This window comes from Patagioenas fasciata, chromosome 21 (assembly GCF_037038585.1).
Source record: "Patagioenas fasciata isolate bPatFas1 chromosome 21, bPatFas1.hap1, whole genome shotgun sequence".
Classification (NCBI taxonomy): Eukaryota; Metazoa; Chordata; class Aves; order Columbiformes; family Columbidae; genus Patagioenas; species Patagioenas fasciata.
The window spans coordinates 2,548,970-2,563,230 of record NC_092540.1 but is presented as its reverse complement, the minus strand read 5'-3'; the positions used below and the strand labels follow the sequence as shown (position 1 = coordinate 2,563,230).

The window sequence follows — 14,261 nt, the reverse complement described above, 5'->3', positions numbered from 1 at the left end:
TCTAGTTCTGGGCTTTTTCTCTTCCTCCTTCAGGTTTGGCTCCTCCCAGCCTGTGTCCCTATGTGAAACCTGAGCAGCATTAAGGGCTTTCAGTGCTTTTCTTGGTTTTTCCTTAAAGACTTGGTAAATCTGCATGTCTTGTGTCCTATCTCTTCCTGTTATTAAAGTGCAAAGCTGTGAATAACTTTGACTTTTCACTGGTTTGAGTGTAACGGTTCGGTTCACTTGGTTTCCTTACATTGCACGGTGTATTTGCGGTTGTGCTCTGTAGGCTGTAAAGTTGTGCCGGTCTGAGGCCGTGTGAGTCCCGCAGAGATCGGCCCAGCTTCCTGAGCACAGTTTGTGCCTAAATCACGGCTTTGTGCTTGTTGTAGGCTGTAGAACAATATAGAAAACCGGCTAAATATGACTTTGAGATTATGCTACTACATAATCTTTCTTAAATCCAAGATTTCATCTAACGTCCCGCGACCCCAGTAGTACGTAGATTTGTAGAATGCTTGATTTTTGGTAATCGTTGAGTCAAATCTCTCACTGTTCACTTGCAGGTGATTGGGATAGTTATAATCCATCTTCGTCAAATGTAATATATGAAGAACAGTCACCATTATCTTCATCTTCACACTCCCCATCCGAAGCGTGTTACGTACCAGTACCAGGAGAAGCTTTAACAAGAGTTCCGCTGTCTGAGAAACTGGAACAAGTGAAGAACACTGTGCCTGAAAAGAAAAGCACTTTACCTGAGCCCCAGTTTGAGATGAAGCCTCAGTCTTCTCCCCGGAGAACAAAGAGCAGGTGGGAATGTCCCCCCAGCCCTGGGTTGGAAACCACAAAAGGCCGTTTGGAAGCCAGAAGAGACGGATCCGCGAGTCCGGAGGTGTTGGCGGCTGCTGAGGGACGCGCGGGATTCAACGGCCCCAGGAAAGGGGAGCCCGAAAAAACCTACGTGAATGTCTCCCAGAAACCCGACAGGTCCAGAAAGGGCGGGAGTAAAGCCGCAGAAATAGGGGTGAACAGCGGTAACAGGAAAGAGCATCCCCGTGGAGATGGAGGGAGGTCCGCCAGTCCCCAAAAGCATCTCGGGAGCGCAGAAGCAGCAGCCAGGTCCCAGGAGCACCCGGACAGGACAACTGGTGGTGCTAAGGCCACCGTTGAGCAGTTGAGAGGTGGAAACGCTAAACTAGGAGTTTCCAGGAAAGACACGAGGCAGAAAACCTGTGGGAAGAGGGAGGGGTGGTCTCCAGAGCGCCAACGCGCAGCGGCCGAGCAGAGGAACCTTCCATTGGGTGACTCGAGGAGAAACGCGTCCGAAGAGGAAACAGCAAAGCAAAACCCTGGAGAGCTGAGTTCCAGCAGATTCAAAACTTCCAGCCTTTCCAATATTCCGCTGCTTTCCACGGAGAGGCAGAGGAGGCTGGAAACGCAGGAGAACAGACACGGCCTGGGAGCCGCGGAGCCGCCCGGCGGAACCGGAGACAACGGCGTTTCCAAATCCGTCAGTAGCTCCCCAGTCAAGAAAACACCCATAACTCCTGGACCTTGGCGGGTACCAAGCGCCTGTAAAGTCACCCAAACCGCAGCTGCGGCTGACAAACGGCTTTAACTGAGAACGCTTTAATCGAGTTTCTGACGATGGTCATTTAAAAGCGCTGTTTCTTTTTGCTAAGTTGTCGTTTATTTTTCAGAAACTGATTAGAGGGTGGGAAAGTGAATCGTTCTTAAATTATCTAAGTGCATGAAGGACCTTTTGGATGCTTGACCGAACCCTCCGGCGCTGCTGCCCCGGCCCTGTGGATGCGTTTGCTGCTCCCATCGCGCTGCTCGGCTCCCCAGATCGTGTTGTGAGTTCCCCAACAGAATTATTTAACGCCTGTATTGCCAATGTGATCATGACTCACGTCTTGCTCTCCGTGCCAAGTTGTCTGCTGTATCCAGTCGGTCTCATCCTTCTCCTACCTACTCCAGGCCCAGAAAAGGCAAAGTTTGGTTGGAAATGGGTGTTTTCTTGAGCATGTTGCATGTTTATATGAGGAAATACACGTTCTGTTCTTACTGGGTCAGTAAGAAGATGGGTGAGTTGGTTCTAGGGCAGCAAATGAGCCGCTGATGCTGTTCAGGTGATGGTTTATCTTAAATTTTTATACAAAAATCACATAGATAAAAATTTGACATAACCCATGTTTTGTAATTTTGCTTTTAATGAACACAGCAAGATTGCTTTATTTTCTTAATCCGTAAGGAGGCTCGGAACAACTGTTCGCAAACATCTGTCTGAAAAGAGGAGCTTTTGGGTTCTGCTGAAGCACAGACCTCGGTTGGCGTCGCCGACGTCCGTGTGAACGCCATGAGTCCCATTCAGCCTCGCTGTGCCCGCTCTGCACCAAACTCCAATTACTTAACGCTGGTTCAGAATGGGGTCTTTTCCCCACTGGCGAGGTAACAACTGACCAGGACAGAACTGGTTTCAGTGACGTTTTTGCCTGTTTATGTTCGAAATCTCCCAGATTTCGAACACCTGAGCTGCCCCAAGAGTGCTGAATAGGATGATACACAGGGTACCTGAGACTTAGTATCTGTTGTTTGGGCTATAATAGAGAGTTTAAAAGGGGAATGTTGCTCCCAGACTCTGCTGTGAGAACAGCAGGCAGCGGAAACCAAAGGGGTTTGTTTCCTTCCATAGTTTCAGTGATGATTCCTGGCATTCCTGGTTTTTCCTGAGCGCAGGAGGTGGGACGGGGAGCCCATGGGCGCCGTTTGCAGGAGGGCGGAGCGTGGAAGCTCAGCCTTCGCTCACCGCCTTCAAATTCAGATCACACCATTTGCCCTTTGAAAGCGAATGGGTGAACAGCTCGTTTTGGCTTTGAAACTGTTAATGATTTTAGAGCTTAATGAAGCACAGCGACTCGGCTCCGAGTTCTTCGGCAGTCCGGGTGACAACTCGAACAGCGTTAGAAACCCAGGCTTGGACAATTCCACAGGCTTTAAAGCAGATGTGACCTGTGCTCTGCTGCTTGACTTGGGGTGATCCGTTGAGATTTGCCGTGTAGCATAATACGTACAAATACTCCCTGTGTGGAGTATGACTGTGAAAATATTTAATACTTTGAAGTAGCCTGTGTAGATATTAACCATGTATTCTTAACAAGAGGTTGTTCTATGTTGACTGTCTGCACTTGCCCTCACCACTGAGTACGGTGACAAATTCAGCCGTTTATACAGAGATTAATTAGCACCACTGCAATGACTTCCCTGTCATCACCTCTATTTTTTCTGTACGTTCACGTGACCTGATGTCGTGTCTGACCTGTGTGTGATTTCTCCTCCCATAGAACGTGTTTCTGTACCAGAGGACTTGGCAACGTGGCCTTGGAATGCTGAGCAATGTATGGATGTCCTGGGTGTAAATGTTTATATACTGTACAGCACCTTTATACATAACTTCTGAGGTTCTGACTAGAGAGAGACCTGTAAATCGCTCATTATTTTTTATATAGATATTAAAAAGAAACTCCAGTTCCTGGCCTGTTGGTTTTGCACTGTATAAAATGATTCTTTGTTGACTTGGTGGTATTCACAGAGCTGGACCCACAACCCAGGTGGGTCGTGGAAAACAAGCACCATTCATTACTGGAAGCGTCCTTGACTCCCTGTTCATCTAACAGTCAACAACGGTATTCTAAAAATCATCAAGTCATGTAGAAGCAGTTGGTAATGATGAAATACTTGTACTGTAGGTTTATTTGTACATTTTGATATATAAAACTGTCATCTCCTTTTACATCTTACAACTTTTCCGTGTACAGAAAATAGCTGTAAACAACGGACTACCAAAAACTCCTTCTGCCGTCTTCTTCCCCCTTCTGTGAACCAATGAAGCTATGAAAAGTTCCTCAGTTTTTTGCCTTTTTCATTACTCATAAATAGGAGACAGTAGAGTCAGTGCAGGCGGATTAAGTTTAAGAGATGTCTGGAAAGCATTTTGCTTCTCTCCAGCGCCCTTGCTAAACACTCACCTGAGGTGTCACAAACAGAGCAAAATAGTCCCAAGTTGCTAAATGCTTCACCTGAAGGTTGTTCTCATGTAACTGATGTTTTAACTTGCAGAAGACCCAACGTAACCAACCAGCAGGAATCTTACGTTGCTTAACTGGCAACATGGAGGTGGAATTTACCTTGTGTTTCACTGCGACCTCCAGCAGTTCAGGGCAAAGAGATGGAGCCTCAAGCACACGGAGCCTTTAGGGAAATAAAACCTTCTCCCACATCCAGATAACGCAGGCCAGCGGTGCCGGTCGGAGCAGAGCGCTGGCGGGTGCTCAATGGGAACGTTTCGGTGTCGCTCTGGGTGACATGGGAGGGCTGACCCTTCACTCCTCGCACGCACAGGACTCTGATTTTACAGAAGCGAGGCCGCTGTCCCGCAGGTTCTCGTGGGTGATGCCCAGCACACACAGTTCAGCCACTTCCAGCGTGGCCACCAGCACTCGGCGCCGTTAATTCTGCATGGCCGTGCCAGGGCCTGACTTCACCCATTGACCAGTTTAACCCCTTTGTCGTAGAACAGTAAAGCAGAGGGAGAACTGCTGAAACATACACTGAGAAATCTGTTTTAAAAAAATCATAATTACAGATTTCTGTAGTCTGAGCGCACCTCTGCTTTTTTGCCCAATTTATCAGTTCTCTTCTCTGGTCTGTCCTTGGTCAGGTCACGGTTTGATTTTCCAGAGCTGAAAAGAGACTAAGAGTGAGCGCAGGTCTGGAAGCGACAGGTAAGACTCGGTCCCTGGCCCATCCTGCACCAGGAGCTCTGGTTTAAAAGTGTGAGCTACATCTTCATTCTGAAGGGAAAGAGCCCAGGACTCCAACTAATGGTTTTAGGTGGGCACCAAAGACCTGAGCGGGGCTGAAATTTAAGTCTTTCCCTCCCAGACTGGCTTAGGGAGATGGAGATTCCTTCAGCGGGGTCTGTTCCCCAAATTCCCATCTCCCGGAGCCTCAGGCAAAGCCACGACGCGTCCGCTGGGGTGGGAGGAATTCAGCAAAGGCACAAAAGCGACCCCGACGCGACGGTTCCCGTTAGTTTGCGTGGGAGTTGTACTTACTCTGATGTTGAATCCTAGAAGATCACTTACAACGCCTGAGACAGCGGAGAGTATTACAACACGTGTTATATTGTAGATTAACGGGTTCATGGTCAGTCCGTACAGCCTGAACGGAGTGTCCAGTTCCTGCAGTGAAAGGGGGCGAACCAAACTCCATTAGCGTTAGGCCATACCAGAATTAATCTGACTTAATAGTGGTGCTCTGGCAGACTTTGCCAACCATGCGCTGCCCCTGTGTCCGTACTGATGTGTAGGTACAGAAATCCCCACTCTAGTTCAGGTCTCCCAGCCCAAAGCTGTTGTCTATCAACCCCAAAGCTGTTTTCTAACATCAGAAGTGTTTGCAGCGCTAATGAACTACAACAGTCTTGTATTGCTTGATATGGCACAGCTACAGAAGCAAAGAAAAACCTTTGTGAGAGCCGAGTTACCAGCGGGCAGAGCAAAACCACAGCTGTCATTAGCGCTCACCCAAAATGCAGCACCCGTGTGTTATTACGGAGAGCAGCTTTTACCTTCAGGAGCTTTGTGGACAGTTTCAAAACGTTGTTCACTAGAGAGAGCTGCTCTTTCTTGTTCGGCTTCTTCTCCATCTTCAGGTATAAGTTGATCTGTGACAGACATTGCAAATGTGAATATTCCAGCACTGGCCCCCAACTCATTTCTAACTGCGGGAAATTAGAGCTGGTTTTTTGCATCACTCCTGAACAAGCGATGCAGCCACAGAGCAATTTCGCAGTGAGATCATCGTTCTTTTCCCGATGGACACGGCTAATGTGCCAACCCAAAGACAAAAATCATCTACAGTTCCAGAACGTGAGTCTGTGCAAGTGTTTAACAGCGTGTCCCTTCCCAGCCGTACAGTGGTTCGGTGCCTTTTGTCCAGCACAAGGGTTTCTTTCTACATTTTAAAACTCACAGTATTTTTTAAGCTCATTTTAAATGCACTAATTCTATATAACCAAGCTACAAAGCCAAAGGGAGATGTGTTAAATGGAGATACCTGCTCGGTGAGCAAGATGGAAATGTTACTGTACTTCTTGTTGGTCTCAGAGCCCAAAGACGCCAGACGTAGTAAAAAGAGAAGCAGCGCGGCCTCCCAGATGAGGAACTCCCAGTTGTGAGCTGCGCTCAGGAATGTTTTGTGACCCTTAAGTACCTGGATTGAAAAGAGAAATTAAAAATAGCGTCCGCTGATGGGCGATGTCGCTGCTGCTGCGTCCGCACGGCATCAAAAACTCGCCTAAAAAACGCTAACGAATCGCTTGCCAAACCCTGAGAAAACGGCTCCAGCGTTAACACTTCTTACTGACCAGAAGGTTTAGTGAGGGATTAAAAGGTGCAACTAATACTTATGGACTTACTTGCTTTTCAAGAGTGGTTAAAGAGGGTGCTGCAGTCAGCCCTCTGAAATAAAATGTCCTTTGAACACTGGAGGTGTTTGTGCACAGAAGCCTACGTTCTGAAATTCCCCTAATGATTATAAAAACCCACTTTCCTCTGGAAACACAGGCAACGAACATTGTCACCACCTAAACACGACAAAGCCTTTAAAAAATGCAAACCCCTCCATATTACTTAGGAGACAAAAGCTATGGATCGAGCACCCTGCAGGGGGGCAGCAGAAAAACCTTCAGTACTTTAGGTACTGGTTCTTAAAGTTAAAATCTCACCTGGGCGCAGCATATAAAAGCAATTGAAAGAGCCAGTAAAAAGATGGATGATACGACAACATCCACAGATCGCTGGGGGCCTCGGCGCTGCGGAAACAAAGACACCGAGTCAGGGGGAGGTCTGGATGCAGATTGAATGTCAGGGTCACCCCAAAGAGCTGCAGTTGGGCGATGGCCCTGGTGCTGCCGTCCCCATACAGAGAACAGTGTCCCCAGAGAGCTGGGGACACCCGCTGTAATAACCAAACGCACCCAGCGCAGATCAGAACTCACCTTTAGATAGGAACGAAGGGATAACCAGATCTTAATGTTTTCTACTTTCTTCAGTCTGAAGTGAGGAATTTCGTATTTCCTGGCTTTCCGAGCAGATGTAATGTGACTAAAAAGCTTGGCAAACAAAAACCTCTGCAAAGCAAAAATAAAAAGCATACACGCACAAAGAGAACTTAAGTCTAAAACAAAAGAGATTGCTCGGGATTGCTGAAAGGTAATGGGGAGCGGTGCTCAGCCTCGTGATGCACCGGGGAAGCCAAACAGGACCTCAACCCAACCTCTCCGGTAAATCCCGGTGGTCCATTAAATGGTCCATTAAACCCACCTGTTTGTAGGTTCTCTCAGCAACACACATCATGAAGAAAAACATCCAGGTCAAGCAAAGTCTCTCCAGGAAGTTGATGACAGACAAAACGACCACAGCGGTGCTGGCGGGCGCCCCACAAAAGATGTGCAAAAGCTCCTTCAGAGAAATGGAGCACAGCTGCTCCAGGTTGTCAGCGCGGAAGAGCCTGTAGAGGAACGGCAGGAACGCTAATGCAATGGTGATGACGTTCCCCAGCATCTGATAGCCCACTCCTTGCTGGTAGGCATTAACCTGGCAAGCAGGAACAAAAATAGGATCATTACCTGGGGTTTTGCATCAAGGAAAAGGCATTAATTCAATGTGGCAGCATTAAGTCCATCAAGCATTCAGTTCCCCTTCAAAGGACAGAGCCTAAAATAATTCCACTCATTTCAGTCCAAAACCAACAACAGTCAGTCAGTCAACAATAAACCCAACACCGTCAGCACAGTGCGCACAGCCAGCGATAATCAGCACTCAGCAAGCTCCGAAATTGTGGGTTACGCAATTTTTAAGTAACATATGGGACAACTGTGCCAGCAGTTGAGGAGGGACCAGTTTTACACTGCACTTGATATTTGTGTGTATAACTATTTTCAGGTTTTTTGGTGGCTGGTTTTAGAGCACGAGGGAGAGAGGTTGTGCCACCCTTACCCTGCTCATGATAATCCCGCTGATCTCCAGCACGGACATGTCCACCTTCTTACAGTCGTTCCCTTCCCAAATCAGCGCGCTCACTTTTGCAGATGCTGGGCTTGTATTCTGCAGCCAAAGCAAATGGTTCTACAAAAGAGAAAAGAATGCAAAAGGTGTGTATAATGCGTTTCTGTCCCGCTATTAAATCATGCTTTTTCCTATAAAGTATTTAGATTGAGAGGGGGATTCCAAATTTGTCTTTGGGTGAAACAGTCTGGTTTAGGATTGGCAGTGGCCCAGACAATAATACCAGGGGGGAGGAGGGAGCTGCTAATTGATGCAATTTAGATCATTCCAGACTCCTGTGTGATTAGAATGGGCTTATCCAGCATTAGGTCGCTCACATTATACCAACAGCATTCAGACATCTCTTGGGTATCATTTGGGCAGATGGGGGGAAGAGGGGCACCTGAAATGGGGGGGAAGACAAATCTTTCATAGTATTCTCAGCTACTGGATACAAATGGACAAACCTGCTGGAAAACGTCTTCCTTCAGATCCCGCCTGGTTCCCCGCACCGCCGTGTCCTCGCTGTCGCTGGTGCAGGACGAGCGGCACTCGGGGCCGTGCAGCAGGTCGTCCCACAGCATGTCCTCTGTCTCCGAGTCGTGGCGGGTGCTCTCCGAGTCCCGCCGGCTCCCAGCGCTGCTCTGGCCTCCCACGCTCACGCAGGACCTCGAGTCCTTCCAAAATGAACAAAATATACACAGCTTGTTTGCAAAACCACCCCAAATGGGCTTCCCGGGGCAGCAGGGAACTCCCAGCACACCCGCCTGCCGCAAACTGGGAAAGAAAATAGATCTTGTTGGTAGTTTTTGCATCCGCAGTTTCCGCATGGGAACTCACACAGGCAGCATTAGTTCCCCGCTTCTATTCCCAACTTTATAAAATAAAAGTTGACTTATTCTAATGCAAAAGTTTTCTGGCTTCTACATAACCTAGTTTAAGATTTAATTGATTTTTTTATTTATTTTTATATTTATAATTTGAAATTCCTATATTTTCCTTCTATTTTATTTTCAGGTAGGGGGAGTGGCAAGGGGGCAATAAACCAAGTAATGAAGTTAATTAGTATATATCACAGAATAATGTATTTCTTCCTTTTAAAATTAGAAGTTGTTTGCAGAAAAGCTACAATACGGTGATGCCTCCCAAACCACAAGAGCAATTGTAGCGATTCAACAGGAGCAATTAGAGGCAGCTTGGACCATCCTGTGCTGTCAAGAGAGTGATTTTTTTTGTTTGGTTGGTTTTTGTTCACCAAAGTAGAAAACTCCCAATTGTGAGCAACGTTTATGAAGCTGGAAACGAGCAGGGAGTGCAGCCACCCCTGATTCTGAAGATGTTGTGATTTAATCAGGGTCTGTTCTGCGGGGAGGACGTCCCTGCAGGGGCCAGACCCAGTAAACTCGACTTTGCGACCGTACCTGACCGTATAACATGGATTCCAGTTCCGATTCCACGACGCTGTCGGAGTCTCTGGCACCTTTCAGGACTTGCTTGACCTGCCAAAACCAAAGGAAAACCATCTCATTATCCACAGCAAAGAATTGCGTGGAAAACGGCACAAATTGCACGTGAGTACCTGTGGGACGGCGTAGTTCAGGGAAACGAGAGGCCGCTTTTTCTTCTCTTCATAGCTATTGTCACTGGAAGCCCCTTCTACACTCTGGTGTAACAAGATCCTTTGTGCCGTCGCTTCAGCATCCTCCTCGCTCGAGAGCTCGTCAGAAACGGCACCTCTGTTGCTGCAGCTGTCCTAGAAATGGCAGCAGCCCAAGTAAGACGAGGGCACCGATAAAGGACCGGCCCGAATCGCATCAAACCAAAGGTCCAAAGCCACCGTTTAACACCTTCCCGACCCAGAGGGGCCTCACAACTCCACAAAGCTTCACGTTTTAAAGATCTCAACAGAGGTCACGATGCTTTAACGCTTCTCTCTCCCCAAGGGATGTTTCAGTCTTCACTTTCCTGCTTTCCCTCTGAGAGGAGATTGTGGGAACTACTTGCAAGGCAAATTATTTTACGGAACCGCTTTTGAAAATTGCTAATTCATTTATTTTTAATAATTAGCAGCAGTCTTCTTTGACTGAACATCTTGTGATCGGGAGTCTGTACAACTAAACAAGCACTTTGATAAATGCTCAGCTGAGAAGTAAGAAAGGATTTTAAGTTACCCATAAGCAAGCAAAGATTAGTAGAAAAAGGACTATCTTGTATTAGGCTGAATCACACAGTTTAAGCACCAAGAAACTTTTGGACACACAGAGAACACAATGAAATCTGAGGCTTCAAATGGATCTTTCCTGCCGGTACCTGATGGCTCTTTTCCCCATCAGAAAGCTTATTTTTCTCTTTGAAGTGCGACGGTCTGTGTTCCAATCTGCCGTGTCTGTGCTTGATGCCGTTATTCACAGCATTCACTCCACTTTCTGTCTCCGTCCCTTTCTCAGCTACCAACTTTACTCTTCTAATCCTATGAGAGAAAATACAATTAAAGGCTTTTATGTCAGAGAAAGGCTCTTTGAGGAAAATATCGCAGTCTCTTTCACTTGCCACACAGGCACAATATTGAACAATATAGCTAAGGGAATATATAATTGTCTTCTCCTGACAGGCTCTTTGTGTCCTCATTCTGTTGAAGAGACTTATGTCTGCTTCACTCTCACTGGATGGTTCTCTTGTAACTCTAATAGCACCTTAAAACTTCTAAATGTTTTTCTTAGTATTATTTGGAAAGAAAAATAGAGCCATTCAGAAGGCAAAAAGTCCTCATCAAGAGAAAGGACCTGTCAGTTGAAAACTCATCAAGAAACCCACCTGAGAAAACAGAAGATAATGAAATATTATGCCAAACGATCCATCCTCCTTTGCCTCAAGTTACTTTTAGGAAAAGTAAGGTGGTGAAGTGAGATGACTATCCAAGCAACTCCAACTAGGAGGCACAAATGCTTCTGAACTCGGGTGGAATGGCAATGTAATTCCAGCACACACATTCAAGGAATGTCGCTTATCTGATTGATAAAATAAGCTCGCTGCTTTCTGCAGCTCATCTAACACTCAGTGTCAGCTATAGTGTGAGACATGGAATCATCTCTAATAAGGACACACTAAAAATTAATGCGGAATCAGCCTCCTTCAATACCAAGAGTGGTTTTAGTTCAAAATTAACTGGCAGACTTTGGGGATGCTGGTGACTGCATAACATTCTGTCTTCATTTTGCAGCTATCAAATTGTCCACAGTGCCATCACAAATACAACAAGCCCATGAAGATCACGTACCTCCTTCGGAAAAGCACACTAAATACATTAAGAGGGGATGCAGATTCAGACTGCTCTTCTTTACTGTTTTTGTCAGGAGAAGACCAACTGTTCCCATCGACACCCACAGACTTGCGTAACTTCCTGATTTTTAAAGAGAGGATAATTAAATTTGCATAGCAAGCCACTTTTAGATCTTTCTCAAAAGATCTGAATCAGATTTGAACAGCCTTTTAGATGCTGTTTCTCTTAAGTCACGCAGACAGAATGCTTATTTCTAAATAAAAGACATTCTATTTGGACTAACAGAAGTTATGCAATCAATATATCTCTAGTACAGGATGCAAATGCCAAAATCTGGACAAAGCTCTACCCACATCCATCACCCTGTGTTCAAATATATCAGTGTTTAAACTGGTTGGGGTGCAATCAGACTGGTTTGCAAAAGCCTGAAGTGGCCTTTCTGCATGGAGCAGCCTCCTATGGCCACAAAAAGAAACTCTATTAAAAGCTACACTAGAAAAAGGCCCAACAACTAAACCAGACCTAGCAGAGCCTGGTAAATTTGTTGCTTTTGCCTTGGTTATGAGAAGATTACAAGGTGGAAAATGCTCAAATTTATGGTTAAATAACACGTACGCAAAACCAGAAGATATTTACCCATTAACATCTACCGTCACACGCTTCAATGCGGACAAACGAGCCCGTTCTGCGCTCACCTCCTCCGCCTGCTGAGCCCGTTGTTTGCTGAAGGTTTGTTCATCTGGGTGGACACGATTTGACAGTGAACGGTTCCCATCAGTAACATAAGGCACATGGGTCCCATGACTTCACTCGCGTTCACCACGGGGATGGCGAAATACAACACAACAGCTACGACTGAAAAGGAGAAAATTGGACCAAATGTGAAAATTAAGAGCACGGCCCAGTTCTTCTATCTTAACTATTTTAGTCTGGTTTATATAATTTTGGCAAATATTAGTGCTGCACATCTTGCAATCTACATTAAGTTTCAGATAGGGTCCTTATGCTTTAGAATATGGACTACAAAGTTATGTGGCTTTCCTTACAGAGAAAGGATTGTGGCACAGAGTGGCGCCAGCCCTTACCTTGCATAACGTAGAGCACCAGGAGCCACATGAAAATACGCTGGGAGGTCACCTGTATCCACCACTGGCTGAATAACGGAAAAAACACCACTCGCACAATTCCCTTCCGAGTTAGCGACGTCCAGGGAATTTCAGGCTTGGCTTTGGCAAACGTAGAGCCTTGGGATTAAAAATGAGTCATTAGTGGTGAATTACAAGCATTTCTTTACCTGTGGCCAAACCAAACCCTGCCAGAAGGCTGCAGTTCCGAAGGGCGACAAGAATCTTTTAGAAACTCCTGGGCATAATGGGCGTAACATAACAGAGATCTAACAGAGAAACACCAGCTCTATAGAGACTTGGATGTGAGGCAAAGCGGGATGTCCCTGGTTTGCAAGCTGGGAAAGCAGAATGTGCCACTAAATGAAGAAAGAGCTACGTGACAATTGCTGAGCAGCAGCACAAAATGACAACGTGCATGCTCAAGAAATTAGGTCAAGAAGTCGACACTGGGGACCACTACAGATCCCTGATAAAGGCTCTGGAATACCAAAGAAGGACTTATGGCAAAGGGCAGGGTGCTGGAAATAGTTTATGTTCAATCCATTAACTAAGTGGTAGAAGGAAACAAACGTGCAATAGGCCTGCGCAATAAATATCAAGAAATGCCAACCACGTGCGTGCTTGATTAGAGGAGCAATCCTCCGAGCGTCCAGCGCACTGTAATAAAAGCGCTGCGTTTTAACAGCGTTAAAATGTCTTTTTGCCGACTTTCTGTTGCTACCTCGATACCTATCGTCATCCCACCTCCAAAAGCGGCCAAGAGCTGGTGTCGAGGAAGGTAAAACACAGGAACAAACGTATGGATTCTTTACCCAAGCACGACAGGGGTGTGATCAGTGTTTGCAATCAATACTGGTTATGAGTATCACTATTTAGAACTATCATTAAGAATTTAATTTTCCTTATCGGCCTCAGCAACGCAAAACTAAAGCGCACTATGTTCAAGCAGCCGCTATTGCAGACCAGGTCTGATCCAGAGAGCAGACACAGAGCTGGGTGGAACACTCAAATTTGGGACTTTTGAAGAGGCAGCAAAAAACTAGAATATTTTCCAGTTCGAACACACCTACTATAGAAACGCTCAGCGCGTTTAGCATCATTTTGAACCACAGTTTGGGATAAAGGTGAGCAATTTGCATCTGGGATAAAGGTGAGAATTTGCATCTGATATTGGGCTCTCTGTATTTTTAATTTATCCTTTCAGATGTCACAAACCAGAAGGGAATTCCAGCCGGGAACCGCTCACCTCTGATCAGATCCACGTCGATCAGGTCCGGCTGGATGTGGCCCTTCTTCCTAGGTTTGGTTTTAAGACCCTGCAAAACCAAACGCAAAGGCCCGTTAGCTGCGAAAGGCACCGAGCCCAGGCCGGCCGGGTGGCAGAGCCCCGTTACCTTCATCTCGGTCTGCTCGATGGATTTCTCCCATATCTGCTGGTCGTAGGCCCCGATCTGCAAGGGGAGAAGGAGGCTGAGGGTCCGGCCGGGTCCGCGCCCGCCCGCCCACCCTTCCCCCGGCGCACTCACCTTCTTCTGGTACCAGGAAATGGCATCTCTGTCGCGAGAGGCCATGGGGGGCCCGGGGAGCAGCGGCGGGATCGGTGGGGCCTGGGGACAACGGGGCGGCCCGGCCCCGGTACCGGCGCCAGCACCGGCCGGGCCGCTGTTACCCTGGAGACCGCCGCGAGCGCGGCGCTCGATTGGCTCCGCCTACCCCCCCTTCACCTCCCGCGCAGGCAGCGCTAGGAGAGCGCCGAGC

General features: G+C 47.0%; 2 protein-coding genes across 4 annotated transcripts in view; one reads left to right on the top strand and one right to left on the bottom strand.

The window, feature by feature from the left end:
- MAGI3 (membrane associated guanylate kinase, WW and PDZ domain containing 3) overlaps nucleotides 1-3,516 on the top strand; it is a 56,610-nt gene extending 53,094 nt beyond the window's left edge. Inside the window, exons 21-22 of one of the 2 annotated variants that reach the window (XM_065854717.2) lie at nucleotides 34-123; nucleotides 549-685. In XM_065854717.2, coding sequence (XP_065710789.1) covers nucleotides 34-83 — 50 coding nt within the window. In that variant the 3' untranslated portion in view covers nucleotides 84-123; nucleotides 549-685. Of the gene's footprint in view, nucleotides 1-33; nucleotides 124-548 lie in introns of both variants that reach the window. The other variant, XM_065854716.2, reaches the window with a different exon arrangement.
- Nucleotides 3,517-3,709: 193 nt separating this feature from the next.
- Nucleotides 3,710-14,207, bottom strand: PHTF1 (putative homeodomain transcription factor 1). Of its 2 annotated transcripts, XM_065854720.2 has the most exons (18): nucleotides 14,030-14,207; nucleotides 13,898-13,954; nucleotides 13,750-13,819; nucleotides 12,462-12,620; nucleotides 12,072-12,231; nucleotides 11,374-11,496; nucleotides 10,407-10,566; nucleotides 9,676-9,849; nucleotides 9,518-9,595; nucleotides 8,564-8,773; nucleotides 8,049-8,177; nucleotides 7,374-7,646; nucleotides 7,049-7,180; nucleotides 6,776-6,862; nucleotides 6,106-6,261; nucleotides 5,618-5,713; nucleotides 5,103-5,228; nucleotides 3,710-4,727 (listed from the first exon to the last, which is right to left on the bottom strand). In XM_065854720.2, exons 1-18 carry the CDS (start codon nucleotides 14,072-14,074, stop codon nucleotides 4,707-4,709), a joined length of 2,256 nt encoding a protein of 751 aa, XP_065710792.1. In that variant the 5' UTR covers nucleotides 14,075-14,207; the 3' UTR covers nucleotides 3,710-4,706. The 2 variants fall into 2 exon arrangements, with proteins under 2 accessions (XP_065710792.1, XP_065710790.1); XM_065854718.2 differs by having other exon boundaries at nucleotides 3,710-5,228.
- Between the last annotated feature and the right edge of the window lie 54 nt (nucleotides 14,208-14,261).